The 17091-nt window shown below is 56.1% G+C and overlaps 1 protein-coding gene across 4 annotated transcripts in view; it reads right to left on the reverse strand.

Annotated features, from left to right (window-relative positions):
- Positions 1–16194, reverse strand: part of VIPR1 (vasoactive intestinal peptide receptor 1) — a 33371-nt gene extending 17177 nt beyond the window's left edge. The window contains exons 1-3 of one of the 4 annotated variants that reach the window (XM_053221592.1): positions 15975–16194; positions 4985–5093; positions 220–327 (exon numbers count right to left, since the gene is read on the reverse strand). In XM_053221592.1, coding sequence (XP_053077567.1) covers positions 220–327; positions 4985–5093; positions 15975–16052 — 295 coding nt within the window. In that variant the 5' untranslated portion in view covers positions 16053–16194. Of the gene's footprint in view, positions 1–219; positions 328–4984; positions 5094–15408; positions 15895–15974 lie in introns of those variants that run through there. The other 3 variants (XM_027040793.2, XM_027040797.2, XM_027040796.2) reach the window with 3 other exon arrangements.
- Between the last annotated feature and the right edge of the window lie 897 nt (positions 16195–17091).

Here is a 17091-nt window from a genome sequence, read left to right on the forward strand (position 1 = left end):
GTGTTTATCTTTTACGTGAAGAGCTAATCAAATCCCACGAATCCTTCAAAGACCTAGTTCTGGCACATCCTCTTCCACAAAGCTCCTCCCGCACCCCCAATTGCTCATCCCCTTGACCCCTTCCCGTTTGCCTTCTCACTTCCTTGACAGGTGAGTACCCACTCCAGCTGGCATCACTTGTGCTGCCCCGGCTCCCTTGCTTCCACCCAAGGCTCTTACCTTGAACTGGAGAGAAGAACTTATAAATGAGGGGGCAGTCCAAGACGACCACCTGGCCCGGAGGGGTGGCTGGCCAGCAGGTGAGATTGTCCCACATCTTGCTGCAGCCTGAGGGGTGAAGGCAGAGGACGCAGAGGTCAGCATGGCCACCAAGTGCCTCCAGGCTTGGGCCCTGAGTCCACAGGCACCCACTCTTCTTCTCCCTCCAGGCTCCCACCTAGAGGAGCCTTCAGTCTGAGAGGGGTGGGTGGCATCACCCTGTCCAGGCTGTAAAGGGCCTGTCCTGACAGGGAGTGGGGAGGAGGCATCACTACAGCTCCACGGTCCTCAGTGAGGGCTGGAGTGCCCCCTGGGGGTGTTTTGAACAGTGGTGGGGTTTTGTTTGTTGCAGAGATTGGAGGCCTCGCCTGGCATTTGATGGGTCTGTGCCAGGGAGATATTCTGTAAGCGGAGTATTCTGCAAGACTTTCAGACGAGCCACCGGGCCTTTGTGCAGGTGAAACTCTTTTGTAATGGCTGGAGTCTAGACTCTTCCTCCCTCTCACATCTAAACACAAGGCACTTACCGCAGAGGCTTAACATACATGGGGTTTTCCCGAAATGCAACTGAGTAAAGGGAGAGAAGACCGTGCTTTCTCAAATGCTGAACATTATTAAGAGTTGTTCAAGGTTTTGGAAAATCACATTACCGACAGCAACGTTGCCCGTGAACCTGAGTCAGTGAAGCAACCGCTGTATGTATCAATCTACATCTATAGCTACTGCATTCCCAGAGTTTATAGGGACAACCTTCAAACTGTGTCTTCTTATCTTTTAGTGTGATTGTGCCTGAATATGTACATAGTATTTTATTATAAATCACTTTCCTTTTTATGTTCCTTTTACAACCAGAACTTCATTAAAAAAAAAAAAAATGAAGGCACATGTCCTGAATTTCATTGTATAGGAAAGGAGACATTAGAAAATATTTGTTATAAAAGGAGGTGTTGGGTGTGATGGGACGATGGGTATATTGGGGGTTGGCTAGTTCTTGAGGAGTCTTCATAGAACTCAAAAGCAACACAGATGCCCCTAACTCCGTCAAATTGTGACTTGTGCTGTGGGGTGGTGGCGTCCAGGACGGGAGTTCAAAGAAATCCCTGCACTGCAGGCCGTGTTTTCCACCATGTACGTATTAGCCTCGAGGGCTGGCTAGCGAAGGGTGCACAGTGGAGTCCCTAGGGGGCTGCTTGAATTGGCAGATGCATGGTTTTGCCTGTTCAGGGTCTGGGTGCCCCTGAGGGACTGGAACTCCCCTGGAACCCCTTCCCTGAGGGAGGTTTAATTGTTTCTTTGCAACCCTGCCAGTCCCATAGATTTCCTTGGGAAACCCAACCCCTGAGCCAAAGTCAATGCCAGCTCAGCCAAGCCCAGCCCTGCCCAGGTCCGAAGGTTCCTAAGTTCTCAAGAAGGGGGCCTGGGGAGAGAGAGGAGGTGAAAGGATGTCGCCACGTGGGAAAGAGCCTCGGGACTCTGAGTGCTGGGGTGGGTGGCCCCGGGGAGGGGTACCTTCCGGGGCTGCAGCAGCCAGGTAGCACCTATGGCTGAAGGCTGAGAACACCTGGATCCGTTCTCTGATCCGTTCTCTGAGAACACCCAGATCCACTCTGGCCCTGCCAGAGAACACAGCCTCCCTTCCTTGAGGGCCCCAAGCCCTTTTGTCCACTCTGTCATGACGCTTCCGTGGCCTTCTTCTGATTCCCGGTCCCTCCCCCGCTCCTGAGCCAGCCTCTTTGGAGGCCATGTAGGGGCTCATCATGCCAGGTAAATCCTGCTAGTGGTTCAAGACCCTATCAATAATATCAACAAATACTTATGTAGCCTTTGTATGTGCGAGGCACTGTTCTACCCTCTTTAAATACGTAACTTATTTATTTAACCCTCCCATTTACAGATGAGTAACTGAGGCAGGGAGCAGTTCGGTAACTAAGCCCAAGGTCACATTGCTGGTGAATGGTGCAGCCTGTTCGCATGTTCATACGTTCCCTCTCCAGCAAACCTCTTGTGCTCCTCTTCTTCTGAAGGGCTCGATGCCCATTTCTTGGGGGAATTTTGCTCTGCTGGACTCTGTTCAGCCCTCTCTGACAATGCTGGGCACACCTTGTTTTATAGGCCAGTTATTGTGTCTGTGTCCTCACCAGACTTAGAGCTCTCTGGATCTTGAGCTGCAGCATAGTCAGAGAGCAGTTTCAGAGCTGGGTCTCTGGCCCTGAGCTCTGCTTCACCACAAGTGGCACAGGGAGAGGGAGACTGGGTGTTGCCCTTGGGTGGGGGGCTGCACTTGGCCTCAAGGAATTTCAACACCACCAGGACTGGGCTGTGAACTGTCCTGGGGTGCAGGCCAGTGGACATGGCAGGGAACCCTGGGAAGAAAGTCCATTAGAGGCATGTGGTCAGGGAAGCTTCCTGGAGGAGGCAGCAGGGTCAGGAAGCTGAGAAGGGAGTAACAGCCAAGAAAATGCTAGAGCACTGGGTGGCTCAGTCGGTTAAGCACCCAACTCTTGACATCGGCTCAGGTCACGATCTCACTGTTTGTGAGTTTGGGCCCCAGTCGGGCTCTGCACTGACAGTGTGGATTCTCTCTCTCTCCCTCTTTGTCTGCCCCTCTCCCACTCATGCTCACTTGCTCTCTCTCTCTCTAATTAAATAAACTTAAACAAATTGTTTTAAATCAGAAAAAAAAAAAAAACGCTGGCTATCTGGAGAGCCCGTTGTCCTGGGTTGGGCCTCAGGAGTATTCTCTGTGTGCCTGCCCCAGAGAGGCCCCACAGGCCCCACCACACATGTCCCCAGGCCCACAGAGAAACAGGGCTCTTGTTGGCTGTGTGTGTCACCTCCACAAGAAAGGGACTGCCACCTCAACAAGAAAGACAGCCTGGAGACTGGGGCGGGGGTGGCGAGGCAGGGTGGGGGCTTCCACTGTGCCATTTTATAGATATGTGTGCACCGACAGACACACACAGACAAGCACTCCCAGTCACAGAGAACCACGGTCATGCATGCAAATATACACACATGCATGCTTACTTGCACATGGAAGGACAGACCCCAGCAAACAAAGGCACAGAGAGACACGCACAAGTCACAAACACACATGCATAGACATGACTGGGCACACCGCAGATATTCACACTCATACATCCACAATCACACACAACACACACAGACACTCAGAGTCAGACATAGAGCTTACAGACCCCAGACACAGAGACCGCTCCAGGCGGCCGTGGGCCAGGAGCACGCATCTGGATGTGCGCGAGCACGCACAGAGCCCCACCCACACAAGGTCATGGGCAGACTCACTTGCCCTCCTCTGGATCCCAGGCTGTCTTCCTGGTGACAGGATGCTGGCAGCGGACAGGCACCCTGTGCCAGCAATTACCTCACCTGGATCACGAGGGTGGCTTACCCTTGGGGCCTAGGAGGCAGTGCCATGGGGCCTAGATCCGGGGTCAGGGCCTCTCTGGGCTACGTGCACCCCCAGATCCTACTGTTGGGGTTTGCTGAGGACGGTCCGCGGTGTCTCCTGCCTCTCCCACCTGGAGGGTGGGGAGGGGTACATAGGCAGTGGATGGTCAGGCCACCCCTCACCCAGGTCTCAGTCTTAAGGCCTCAGGAGACAGGAGTCTGTCCTTCCTCAAGAGCTGGGGAGGCAAAGTCCACCCATGAGGCTACACGCACTCACTCATGGTGTAGGAAGCAGAGATTCTGGGCACCAGGGCCAAGAAGGAGGGATCCAGGAAGGGTTGCATAACTGTCAGTCTCAGAGAGGTGACAGGAGACGGGGGAGCCTGGGAGATATAAAGATGTTCCCTGCTCCTGAGCAAGGCTGTTACATAACTGCAAGTTTGGCCTCAGGGGGGTGACCTGGCAGGGAGGCCCGGAGCAGGCACATCCACCCAGCGGCTCCAGCCCTTCTCTGCCCTCAGTGAGCCTCGAGCCATACCCACCCCCAGTCCCCAGGGGAAGTCTGCCTAGGTGCCTCCCACCTTCGCAGCCTCTCGGCTTCTCCACATCCTGCCCACCCTTCAGAATCTGGCCCGAGGGCACCTCGCAAAGGAAGGCTTCTGGAATCCCTCCCATTCCTTCCCCAGGCTGTTGTGCCAAGTGTGGGGTGCCCGGGCTAGGGAGGTGTCATCTGATGTGATGGCCTTGCTGGCTCTGGGCAGCTGGGCAGCGTCGGCCTGAGGGTGCCTCTGGCACCGCCCTTCACGCCCTCGCACTACCAGGCTGGAGCTCTCCCACACCCCCTGAGCAGGGGGAGCCGGGCCCGCATGTGCTCAGCCTCTGAGTCTGACTGAGACTTGTCTCATCAGCGGCACAATGAGCGGGTGGTTCATCTGGCCTGCTGAAGGTGGGTTGGGATGGGGAGGGACGCGTGTGTGCCTGGGGGCCTGTGTGTGTGCGGTGGCACCTCTGGGTGCAGAGCTTGGGGTTGGGAGGAAGAAGCTGGGCCTCAGAACCCCCCATGTAGTGTGTTCTCCTGGGCTAACAGCAGGACACTTCCAGACCAGGGGCAGATGATGGGACCTGAGAGGCCTGTTAGGACTTCTCGCTTCCTGGCCCCCCAGCTTCTCCCGGCGTCCTCTCCTCACCCCCAGCAGCTCCGTGGTGCCATTCCCGTCTGATGCGTGTGGGAGGCATGTACCCTGGATCTGGGCTCACGGGGTGAGGACAAGCAGGGCTCCCTGGAGGTCCGCGGCCCTCTCTTCCTGCTGGGCCTCACCTGCCGTGTCATTCTCCAGCTGGGCCTCCTCCAGGCACTGCTTGTGCTGTACCTCGATCAGCTGCAGATAGTAACATTCCTCCTGCTGCAGGATGGTTGCCCGGGTGCCCTGGGGAACAGAGACAGGGGGAGGGGGGACCCGTCAGCCTCATCCATGGCCTACCTCTCATCCACAGACTCCAGGAGCATGAGACCCAACAAGGCCTGTCACTTGACCGACCCAGCTTCCAGATGGAACCCCAATCCCAACCCCAGACTAAAACCCAACCCTGACCTGGATTGGACCCAGAACTCTTGGCCACAGTCCCCAAAGCTGGGTCTGCCTTGAGGGCCCTGTCATGGCTTCCTGATGGCTCCAATAGTGCTGCAGCTGTAACAACTTAGTCTTTTTGTGGGTGGCACCCCTCTGGCACCTCTCTGTAGAGCTCAGAGCCGGCCCTCTGGACTCTGCTCCCCTCCAGCCTGGGTGGGGAGTCCTCAGTGCTTGCCTCAGACTCTGCGGATGAGTGGGGCTCAGCTAGTGCTGCCTGGTTAGGAGGAGTTGGTCCCTGGAGCCAGGCCTGGGAGGAATCCAGGAGTCTGGCTGCATCTTCCAGCCTCTGTCCTCGTTCCAGGAGCCTGTGCTCGGTCTCCTGGGTCACCAGGCTGGGAAGGGGACACTGGCCCTCTTTACCCACACATCACCTGCCTTCTTCTTAGCTTCTAAACAATTTAAGCTATATCAGATCTGATGAAGGAAGGGAGGTTTCAGGAAATAAGGGAGGCCCCTCTAGGTTGTCTTGCCAACCCACCAAACCTCCTCTGTCCCTACTCCTGCCTCTGGGAGGTGGGGACAAGTGATGGGAAAGCCCATGCCTCTTCCCTCCCCTTTCCTGTACCCTACAAGGGGATCAGGGATGGAACCAGGCCTGTGTGAAGGCATGGGGGGTGGGCAGGCATTGGCATTGGGGCCAACAAGTGAGCAGGGGTGATGGCTGCCTAGGAACAGATAGAAAAAAAACAAAACAGGTCTTGGGAACCACTGGGTGGGCAAGGGCAGGTGAAGGCCTCCATGGAGGAACCACTGAGCTGGTAGAAGCTTCCGCTGGTCTCTTTGGCTTTAGGGAAGTGGCTGCAACCCCACATCGGTTTCCTCATCTTTGCCCAGGGAAGAGAATGCCATAGTCACCAACAGTCTTGTTCAGCAAGGCAGCTCCAGAATCAGAGACTCTCAGTGTCTCTTCCAACTTGTTCCTTCTGGCCTGGGACAAGGTCCTTACCTCCCTCAGTTTCCTTGTAGGCCAAACGGGCCTCTACCAACTCCCCCTGCTGACTCAAAGCCTTGTTGCAGTGGGGCTATGGGGGAAAGCATTTCTTTCCTTAAGTGTATCCCCATCTGGCCTGGTACCAAGGGTGTGACTTTGACCATTGTTCTAAGTAAGGTGATCCCCCAGAGGGATAAGCATTCCAGGTGCCAGGGAGCTCTCCATTGCTATAGAGGAAGGGGGTCCAAGCTGAAGCTGGACAACTCAGTGCCCAAGAAGCTGTGCAGCTGAGTCCCTTCCACTTAATACTCTCTCATCCCTTGTGGAGGCCTTGGTGGAGCCTCACTGTCACAGAGGTCCTCATCGTCCAACCTTCCCATATGCAGCTAAGCACCACTGCTGGCCTAGCCCAAGGGAGGATGTCCTTGTCCAGGATGCCTTCAGACTCCCTAGCACCTAGACCTCGCTCATCCATGTGCCATGGCCTGGAAGGCCCACTGGGTTCCATCTTGGACCTTTAACTTTATCATCTAATTGGGGTAAAGGCATTAGCTGGTTAAGTCTTTAAAACTTGGCATATGGAGAGTAACAAAGATCTATTATGTAGCAGGATATATGGTTTGTTTTTTTGTTTGTTTGTTTTTGGGTTTTTTTGTATAACTGTTTAAAAGAAAATATATGAGACTTGAAGGAAATGTGCGGTGGTCCCTCTTTGGGGGTCCCATGCTTCCCTTCCTGTTCAAAAGCATTACTGAGGCTGAAACACTCAAGATGCTCTATCCCAAGAGATCTGTGGCTGGCTCGTGCTGTTCAGGCATGGGAAGAGGGGTGGCCAAAGGACCCCAGAGATGGCCTCTGGAAGAAGAACCTGGGGATGGGCTTGTGTCCCACTCTTGGGCTGTCTTGCTTGCCTGGAGCATGCTTCTCCCCAAAGTGCCTTCCCAGCTCCAGCAACAGGGTTTGTTCTGCCTTCTGCCCCTTCTCCCCTCCACTCCCCCCACAACATGAACGCAGGATGGATGGTAGTAAACATTTCTTGTTGCTGCTTTTCTACCATCCTTTACCCTCCTCTGGTGCCACGTCCTCATCTCTATCGGGGGAACCACCTCCTTCCCCACCCCTAGTTCTTGGGGTTCTGATTAACCCTCTTCTAAGAAATCAACACGTGATCAGACTTGAGCCCATCAGAGCTTTCCTGGCCTTAGTGCCTGGCACATGGCCCCAGTCAGGCTGTTCAGAGCCAGCAGGCTCATTCCTAGGGCTTTGGATTTTGTCTTTCCCACTAGACTGGAAACCTCAAAGGGTGCAGGGGCTGGAACTATTGTCACCATCTTGTTTCTTCTTGTGTTGTTGTGGAACACAATGATGAAAGCCACACGGGTAAAGCCTGAATGAAGAGATAGAGAAAAACTGGATCCTCTTGACATCATCTAAGTCCCCGGATGCAGCCATGTCTGAAAGTAGCCCTGCTTCCAACAACATGAGTCAATGTCTTTCTTTATTTCTAGAATCAGTTGAGTTTTCTATCCCTGTAACCAAGAGAGTCCAGACTAGTGCTCTGAGGACAGGACAATGGATGCCCTCATTTACTGGGTCCTCTTAAGCCAGAGCTGTGGCCATGCTGTTTACCAAGAGATAATTCTTCTGCAAAATTACTGAGGGCATCATAGGGTTCCTAGTAGCTTCTGACGTTGGAAAGCTATCGGGTCAGCTTCTCTAGCCAAGTCTGCCTGCACCGCCCATCAGCACAGCCATAAAGCCTTTCCTGAGAGGCAGTTTGCAGAGCAGGGGCAGGAGGCCCTGGGATAACCTAGGAGCCTGGGGTATCTCTGAATAAAGTGAGCATGGTCTGGAAGATGAGCTCTGTCTTTACCACAGCTTAGTTGAATGCTAGAGCCCATCTGAAGAAGGGTAGGGGAAAGAGAGACCCAAAGAGGGATCTGAGGTCACCTAGCAAATGCACATTCCTAGATAGGACCTATATCTCTGACCACTAGTCTGGACTGCATCAATTCCTCTCCATGGCCTTGCTTTGGGCCATCTGGTCTACCATTGCCCTTTGGGGGACAGGGCCAGGGCAGCTCCCTGTAGTCCTTATCATTGAGGAATTCGGGCAGACTTTGAACTTCCTCTTCCACTTATTTCCCTATGCTAAACATCCTCATTATCCCTCTGGACTGCAGACACGCCAAGTTGGAAAATTCCCAGCCAGATATAGCCAAGCCTACTGATTCTAGTATGAAGGTATGAAAATGTCTAATCCATGCAAGGTTGCAAAAGCCTGGGGTGACTGCAGCAAGGGGTCCTGAGGCATCAGGAGACAAGCTGTGGGATACAGGCAGGGGCCAGGCCTCCAGTACCTGCCTGGGCCAGTGTAGTAGTTTTCAGCACCACCACCTGCACCTCAGGGTCCCCAAAGCCTAGCAGTCAAAGCCCACACTTCAAAACTGGCATTCAAGTCCCTCCTTATTTCGACTACTGCCTACATTTCCCAACTTGTCTCCTGAGGCCCCACGGGGAGAGGAGAAGACAGGGCTTTCTCTCAAGCCCTCACCAATTCCTGTGCTGGGCTGAGCTCCAAGTGGGCTTAAAGTCACCTGACCCTGTGGGTGGGTTGAGGTGAGAGTTTCAGGCCCGACCGAGTCCCCAGCACCTTCTCTATCACAGGAGTTCCTGAGCCCAGAAGAGGAGACCCAGGCAAGGGTGAGGCAGTCTGTAGCCTCCCTTCATTCCAGGTCCTCTTATGTCCCCTGCCATGGTACTGGCTGCAGGTGGGAGGTGACGGACTGGAAGTTGGCAGGAGAATCCTGAGTCTCTGGTTGGGGGCAGGGATTAACCAAGTCTTGTTAATTCCACCGGCTTACTTGGGTCCCTTCCCCTCTATCTCCACCATGAGGGCTTTCTCCCGCATGTGGGGCTCACTGAGATCTGGGGTAGGGTGTAGATGCTGGGAGTTGTGGCTGTTAGACGCTAGGGGCTCTGAAAGACAGGGTGGAGGGCTGACTCAGGTTTTGTGGGTGCCATACCCATCCCCCAAGGGAAGCTTGAGCCCACAGCTATTGTCTGGAGGCAGAACTCCCGGCCTCATCTGGGGCTGGAGAACTGTGGTGGGAGAAGCCAAGGGAGACAGAAGCAGCATGGTGAGGAAACAGGAGTCCCTCTGAGGGGCAGCTGGTTTCTGAGAGGGGTGAAAAATGCAGCAGGCTAGATTAGGTAAGACCGGAGAAAGCACTTCCCGCCTGGGGATTACCAAGCCCTAGGAGTCACCGTGAATGGTTTGTGTTTCTGAGACTTGTCAAGGAGGGCCCTTCCCCACCCCCCTCCCCCCCTCCCCCCCCCCCACCGCCAAGTTGTAGGGGACTGGGGAACGGAGAATAAAGAGCTGTGGCGGTCTCATTTACTGTTCTCCCCTCACCATCCCATGATTTATTTAAGCCTCCTCCCCCTATTGAAATAATGGGGCAACAAAGAGTCACAGGAGGAAACTGAGGACCTAGAAAGAAAGCAGTGTGGTCAAAGGCACACAGGACCCCAAACCAGCTTCCCAGGCTGTGCCCTTCATTCTGGCTTTTGTGTTTGAATTGGTAAGGAGATGGAGATGGTGTATGGGGGCAAAGGGGAGAGGAAGGAGAAGGAGGAGGGGGAGGAGGGAGAGGGGGAGGATGAGGAGGAGGGGGAGGAGGAGGAGGAAGGGGAGGAGGAGGAGGAGATAAGGGCAGAGGGGAGGAAGTGGGGGCACAGGAAAGTAAGGTAAGTCATGCGATCCAGAAGTCACAGAAAAGAGGAGAAACCCGCTCCCAGCTTCGCAGAGGGCACTCCAAGAAGTTGAAATCAGGCCTTGTCCTATTGGGAAGGGGCTCGAGGGAGACCCCTGGGGTGATGGGGAACGTGGAATAGCTTGATCTGAGCGGTGTCCACACGGGTGAACACATGGGTGACAATTGCCTGAGCCGTCACTTCAGATATGTATGTGACAATTCCCCAGGATGTCACTTCAGATTTGTACATTTTATGAATTGAAAAATGTCTCCTGCGTCCCGGGGCAGCCCGGGGCATGCTACAGCTGCTTGGGAAGAAGCAACGTCTCTTGGTGAGACGGCAGAGCCCAGTTAAGTCCGCAGGTTCCAGAATCAGACTGCCAGCCACTCCCTGGCTGGGAGACCTTGGGTGAGTCTTCCCACCTCGTCTGAAAATGGGGACAAATGGCAGCGCTGTCCACTCCCAGGGCTGTGTCCGGGGTCACACATAAATGGCACTAGGGGACTGCCAACCAAGGTTAGCAGTTGTTGTCAAAGGCCCCGCCAGCCCTACATGCCAGGCCAGCCTTGCGAGGGGACCCCGGCCTCGCCACGGCCTTGACGAGCGCCGCAGAACCCCAGGCAGTCTGAAGGTCCCACGGATAGACAGACAGCAGCTGTACCCACCAGAAGGGAGGTCTCGAGTCGGGTGTTCCCCCCTGCCCCCCACTGCAGTCTGATTTCTTCCTCCTCCCTGTATTTAAAAAACTTTTTTAAATCATTTATTTACTTAAAAAATTTTTCAATGTTTATTTATTTTTGAGAGAGACAGAGTGTGAGTAGGGAGGGGCAGAGAGAGAAGAGAGGGGGACACAGAATCCGAAGCAGGATCCAGGCTCCGAGCTGTCAGCACAGAGCCCGGCGCGGGGCTCAAACTCACAAGCTGTGAGATCATGACCTGAGCTGAAGTTGGACACTGAACCACCTGGGCACCCCCATTTAAAAATTTTTTTTTTTTAATTAGAGAGAGAGAGAGAGAGAGAGAGAGAGAGAGAGAGAGAGAGAGTTTGAGCGGGGGAGAAGGGCAGAGGGAGAGAGAGTATCTTAAGCAGGCTCCCCGCTCAATCCCATGACTCTGGGATCACAACCTGAGCTGAAATCAAGAGTTGGACACTCAACTGACTGAGCCACCCAGGCACCCCTCCCTCCATGTATTTTTATATCTTTTTTACTGATAGTCTGAAGCCTCCCCTCTAAATATCCAAATTTTGCCACCAGTACCTCCTCCTGGGAAAGGCTGAACTCTGGGTGGTAGTGCGGGGTGCAGGGGTAAAGACAGAGAGGGAGACACAGGGATGCAGGTTTGGGCTTGGGGCAAGAAAGAACTTTCCATATTGCAGGGTGGTCCCAGGACAAGGGCTCTCATTATCAGAATACAAGCAAAGATGTTCGGCCTGTGGTTAAGCCTGGCCTCATCTAAGGGCCCTTCTTGTGAGGTGTACTTAGGGGCACAAAGCCTCTCAGAGTTTCTTTGCAGAGGACCACTGTGGCAATAGCCAGCGAGGCAGGAGCAGCAGGGACTCAGGTGCAAATCCTCTGCCTCTTGGAAGTCATCCTGGGCACTCTTGGAGAAAGAGGACTCAGTTTACACCCGTGGTGTCCAGGGTGGGGGTGGAGGGCGATATTGGTGTTGGGGCCCCATGCAGAGGGCTGAGCCACGAGGCTGTGAGACTTCCAGAGTCAGTTGGTGACCTCTTCCCCTCTTCTGATGACAGATTGTGCAGAAAGCTTGTTTTTCAGATAGCGGGGGCGGGAGGGACTTCCTGAGAGATATGGACCCTCACATCATGAGCCACAAGGAAAGGAGTGCAGATAAAGACTGGGCCATGTCCCAGTGAAGGGCTGGATGTCCACCCACCCCCCAGCTCGCTGTCCAGGCTCGTCACAACCCAGGCAGGAATGCTCCTCGCTATCAGACCCAACCCCCCAATGATACTGGGGTGCTTGACTAAATGCTGTTTGGAGATATTTGAACACAAGATATTCAGGAATGCCTGTTCATTTTGTTAGGCGTGGTGGTGGTATTATAGTTACATGGGAAAATGTCCTTTGGTTTTAGAGATGCATCTTAAGACAATTTGCAGCACAAGGTCATCATGTCTATAATTTAAGATACTTGAGCCGCGAAAGGGAAATGTTGCAAATACGAACTGTTACGGGTTATTCGTTGTCACACCTAGGGGTTGGGGGGACGAGCATGGGCAGTTCCCATCCTGCCATTTTGCTGACATCACTCCAAGGAATGGGTATTTCCATGCTTATGATATTATTCTCCTTTTTAAAATCTATTTGAAAATCTTTACGATAAGGTTTGACTAAAAAGTCTCGTCATGTGGTGGAGACATTAAGCTGTGTCTCTATTACTTCTGAAACGCATCTAAGGTGTGCGTGAGACTTGGCACATTGTATACATTTGCGGTGGGAAGTCACACTGGGGAGGGCAGAACGTGGGAGGTTGAGTAGCAAAAGCAGGGACAGGGCTTCGTCTAGTCCCCTGCCCATTCCTGCATCCACCGCCAGAGGGGCCGCAGTGAGGGGTCCCTGCGAGTGGCAGACTCGCACAGGCTGAGGCTGCCCCCTGTGCGAGGAGGCCCAGCGCCTGCCACCCAGCCTTCCCTGAGACAACTCGTCACCTATTTGGGCCTGGAGCCATCACCCCACATTGCCTGGCTTACCTCATGAGGACACCCCCGTCCCCAGAGCTCCTGAGCTGGGGCATCAAGAGAAGAAATGGCCTATCTCAGTTCACATGGCACTTTGTCCTTCAAGCATCCTGGAAGTCCTGACTGGAGGACCAGTCCCCTTCCACAGAGTCCTGAGGCTCAGAGGGAAAATTATGCCCCAGTCGCAGGGTGCAGCTGGCCTCCAACCCAGCCCTCTCGCCCCATTTCTCCTACGCCGGGGCCAACGTTCCTACCCTCCCTTTTGTGATGAGCAAACTGAGGCCCTTCCACAGAGACCAGCTTGTTCTCAAGGTCAACTGACCATTGCCACAGAGTAGGGCGAGGACCAGGTCTCATGTGCTCCAGAAATGTCAGGGAAGGCTGAGACTCAGAGCACTAGGACGGGAGGCTGGAAACTTCGAGGAGGAGGTCACTCTTCCAGCACAGTCCCCCAGGAGCCCTGGGCGGGCCTGAGGTTGTCACTTTGCTCAAGGAGGAGGCCCTGACCCCACTGTAGCCGTGTTCCCAGAAGCCCACAGGGTGGTCAGCTGGGGGCCAAGAGAGACGGGCCAGCTGTGGACAGCCTCTGGAGAGGCTAGGAGCCGATGGCCAGGGCGGGATGCCTATGGCAGACTCAGCCCTTCAGGAGCAGGTGGCCAGCAACTGCCTCAGAGAGGGGTTAGAGGAGCCAAACCTTCCCCAAACCCCTGGGCCATCTCAGCCTCAGAGGGGGACCTGGGGCCTTCTTCCTCCTTCCGGGGTCAGGCCCATTGGTCCTGCCAACAGAGGCTCCTTTATAGTGGCGAAACTCTTTGGGGCATTGTCTTGCCTCCTCCAGGGAGCCTTCCCTGACTGCTCTCAGCTACTCTTGCCTCAGTTCTGGGGGATGTTCCTCACTCCCCGGGGCCCTCCTCCTGGCTTACTGGCTCTGCTCTCCCTGACCAGCCTGAGAATCTTCCCAGGGAAGGACCTGGGTCTGCTCCTCCTCTGACACCCCTCTCCTTGTCCCTGGGCTGGGCATTGCCCTGTCCAGTTCTGCTACCAGTGAGGAGCCCCGTGTCTGCTGTCCAGGGGGTAGGGGCAGTAGAAGGCCTGCCTGACAGGTGGCCTTGGGGCAGACTTCCTCTTCTGAGACACTAGAGGTTTTCTTTCCCTTTTTTTGCTTCCCTGTTCAGAGATTTCCCCTTCCCTGACTGAGGTCAGGGCACCATAAATAGGAGCGATAAGGCCTTGGGTCTTTAAACTGAACTTTGCAGCTGCCATTTTATGACTCTGATAACATCAGCCCCCTCAACCCTGAGTCTGGCTGGAGCGGACTGCCTGGTGTCCATTCAGTGAGGGAGAAAGTGGTGTCTGGTGGGGAGGAGTGTCAAGTGGAGAAGCATGTGGGGAACCCTTCATCCCAGGCGGCCCTCACCTAGTCCTGGGTGAGTTCCTTGTCCTCCCTCTTCAGACCCAGCCCTGCACTGGGCTGTGGGGGACAGCAAAAATGACAGACCACAGCCCTTGATCCATGGGGTGGTCAGAAGAGCCCAGGGTGGGAGGTGGGTAGGGCTGAAGAGTTGGGTCAGAGTTGGGGCGGGGGGAGGGCTGAGTGGGCTGGAGCAATCAGGGAAGGCTGTCTGGAAGAGGTGATAGAGTGGGGTATTGAGTGAATAAAATGTGGAAGGACAGGGAACAGTAGGCATTGGAGGAGGCAGGCCTGGACTGCCTCAGGAGGTGGGGGGAGATGTGGCCTAGCACAACAGGAGGCCCTGCTGAAAGTATTCCACCCCTGGGCTGAGAAGCCTCCAAGGATGGGGAGTGAGGTACCAGTGGTGGTCCCAAGAAACCAGGCTCATCCAAGGAGAATTTGAGTGGTCACAGCCCAGTTGGGAGAGCCAGAGGGCTGTTGGCGAGGCCCGGAGGCTCCCGGACACTGAGGGGCTCTACGTGGTGCCAGGGCTGTGGAGCTGTGGCCTCAGGGCCAGAAGCAGGTGGGGCTTTGAGTGCTCAGGAGGTGGGTCTCATGTCTCTCGATGGGAGGAGGGGAGGCTCCTACCAATTGCTATTAAGTTGTGCTCCCAGGACAGACAATGAGCTTCTTGTCCCCAGGATGTACAAGACATTAGCTAGATGGAAACACAGAGATTCCTGATTTGGTGGAGGTGACGGTAAGGGAGGTAATTATGGGCTAGAAGAGAGTAGGTGATCAATATACTCTACGCACCCAGCAGCCAACCTGGAGCTGGTGCCACACCTGGGACCCACTTGGGTTTTAGGCTCTAAGCAGCAACCCCAGATTCCTCAAGCAGCAACCCCAGATTCCCCCAGATTCCTGGGGTAGGGAAAGAGAGAAAATCAACCTCAGTCCTGGTCTGATTAGGGGGGAACAGGTGTCTTTGGGACTTATTTTGCCCGTCTGTAAAATGGGCTTAGGTGGATTCGGTGAGTCTTGAGGTCTTCCCTGATCTTAGAGGGAGATGATCCATGCGTCTCCTGCCTGAACCAGGATCTGCCCTGCAGGTGAGCCACCCACAGCCACACACAAGGGCACAGCCACACATCAGAGGCATACACATACCTGTGTGGGGATGAACCAGGAGTGGGAGGAAGAGGATGCCACTGCCTCTTGGCTGTTCACACCTTGCTCAGCTTTCCCCATGCACAAGTCTGGCCCTTCCTGATAAACACCACCCTCAACCCCTCACTGCCCACCACCTTCCACCTCGGGCTCTTACCTTTCAGCTCTGCTCAGTGGGAGGGCACAGGAAGGGCCTGCCAGTCAGCCGCCTTATCCCCAAAGCCCCTTCCCAGCGCTGGGTCTGCTGCTGAGACGTCACTCCTACACGTAACACACAACGCCCCGCAGACACCTCCAGCCGGGCACAGCCCATAACGACGACCCTCACAGCCTCCCTCCCTTCCACCCACGGTCTACCGGGCCTTCCATTCCAATCGACCACAGTCCCCAACCTTGCACCCACTGACTTCCTCTCCCCACGCACGACGCAGCCACGACACCGAAGGCAAGTTTGGGGAGCACGCTTTCTCCTGGCGCCCCTCCACCGGTGTCTCAGATCACCGCGCCGAGCGGGCTCCCAGCAGCGCTGGGAGGGACTAGGCGCGACCGAGATCCCATCCCTCGGGTCTAGAGCCAGTCCGAGGCTGAGCTGGGAGGCGAGACCCAGCGCTCCGTGCCCCCATTCCCCTTACACAGACGTGCGCACAGACGGCCCGGCTCCCGCCGTCCCCCCATTCCACCCGCGGCGGCCGGGACTGAGGGGGGGGCCCGGCGGACACTCACCGCGGGGCCGAGAGCGCAGGCGAGGACGCTGGCCAGCACGCATAGCCAGCGGGCCGGCGGCGGGCTAGTCGGGCGCATGGTCCGCCCCGAACCCGCGACAGGCGGCCCCGCGCCGGGAATAGGCGGGCGGGCTGCGCACCGCGCGGTCGACGGCGGGGAGCCGGGCCGAGTGGCGCTGCCGCGGTGGCCCCAACGCGGAGAGGCGCAGCTCGGGGCTGGAGGCGGGCCCCGGGGGCTCGTCTGACGGGCGGCGGGCCTAGCCAATGGATCGGCAGGGGCGGGGCCGCCGCTCAGGTGTGGGGCGGGGCTGGGGGCTCCCCCGCCAGTGGGGTGTCCCTGCGATCTCGCCGCGGATCACCCACGTCACTCCTCCTCAGTCGCCGGGGATTCACAAGCCTTCACCCCTTCGGGCCGCATCCTCGGGAGTGTTGAGACCCCAACACGCCACATCCTCCCCTGCTTAGATCACAACGTTTCCAAGCGCCTGGTTGAGATCTCCCACTCCCACACGCCCCCTCAGCCCCACCCCAGGACGCTCTTCACGTCCACCTTCAGAGCCACCTCCTCCAGGAAGTCTCCCTGCCAGCCTCCCCATTTCCCATTTCTGCGCGTCGGAGGACAGGTGCGGGCGGGCCGGACTCTGAGACAGGACAGGTCACTTCTTATCCCCCAGGCTGCGGGCTGCGGGCTGCGGCCTGCGGGCTGCGGCCTGCGTAGGGCCCTAGGTCTTAAGCGACCCGGAGGTGGGGCGAGTGGTTTGATTCATTTTCAATCGCCCCAACTCATCCCTCGCCGGGACAGGCAGAGCGAGGGGAAACAAGAGCGCTAGTGAGGCCCGACGCTGGGATCCTCGGTGCCACCTCTGAGCCCAGGCGACCTGGCAGGACGCGCTTAGCACCGGCTGGGCTTCCGGGCCCTTCACGACCAGGGAGTGAGGGGGCTGTGCTTTAGGGAGGATGGCACGTCCGCGCCCTCACGCGCCCCTGCCCGGGCACCTCCCGAGGGAGGCTGGGCCGAAGTTCCAGCGCCCCCATGCGGGGAGGGAAGATCTGTCCCCGGTGCTCGCGACCAGGCTGCGCAGCCTACCTAAAACGGAGCTGAAGACCTCCTCCCCCTC

Source organism: Acinonyx jubatus, chromosome C2 (assembly GCF_027475565.1).
Source record: "Acinonyx jubatus isolate Ajub_Pintada_27869175 chromosome C2, VMU_Ajub_asm_v1.0, whole genome shotgun sequence".
Taxonomy (NCBI): Eukaryota; Metazoa; Chordata; class Mammalia; order Carnivora; family Felidae; genus Acinonyx; species Acinonyx jubatus.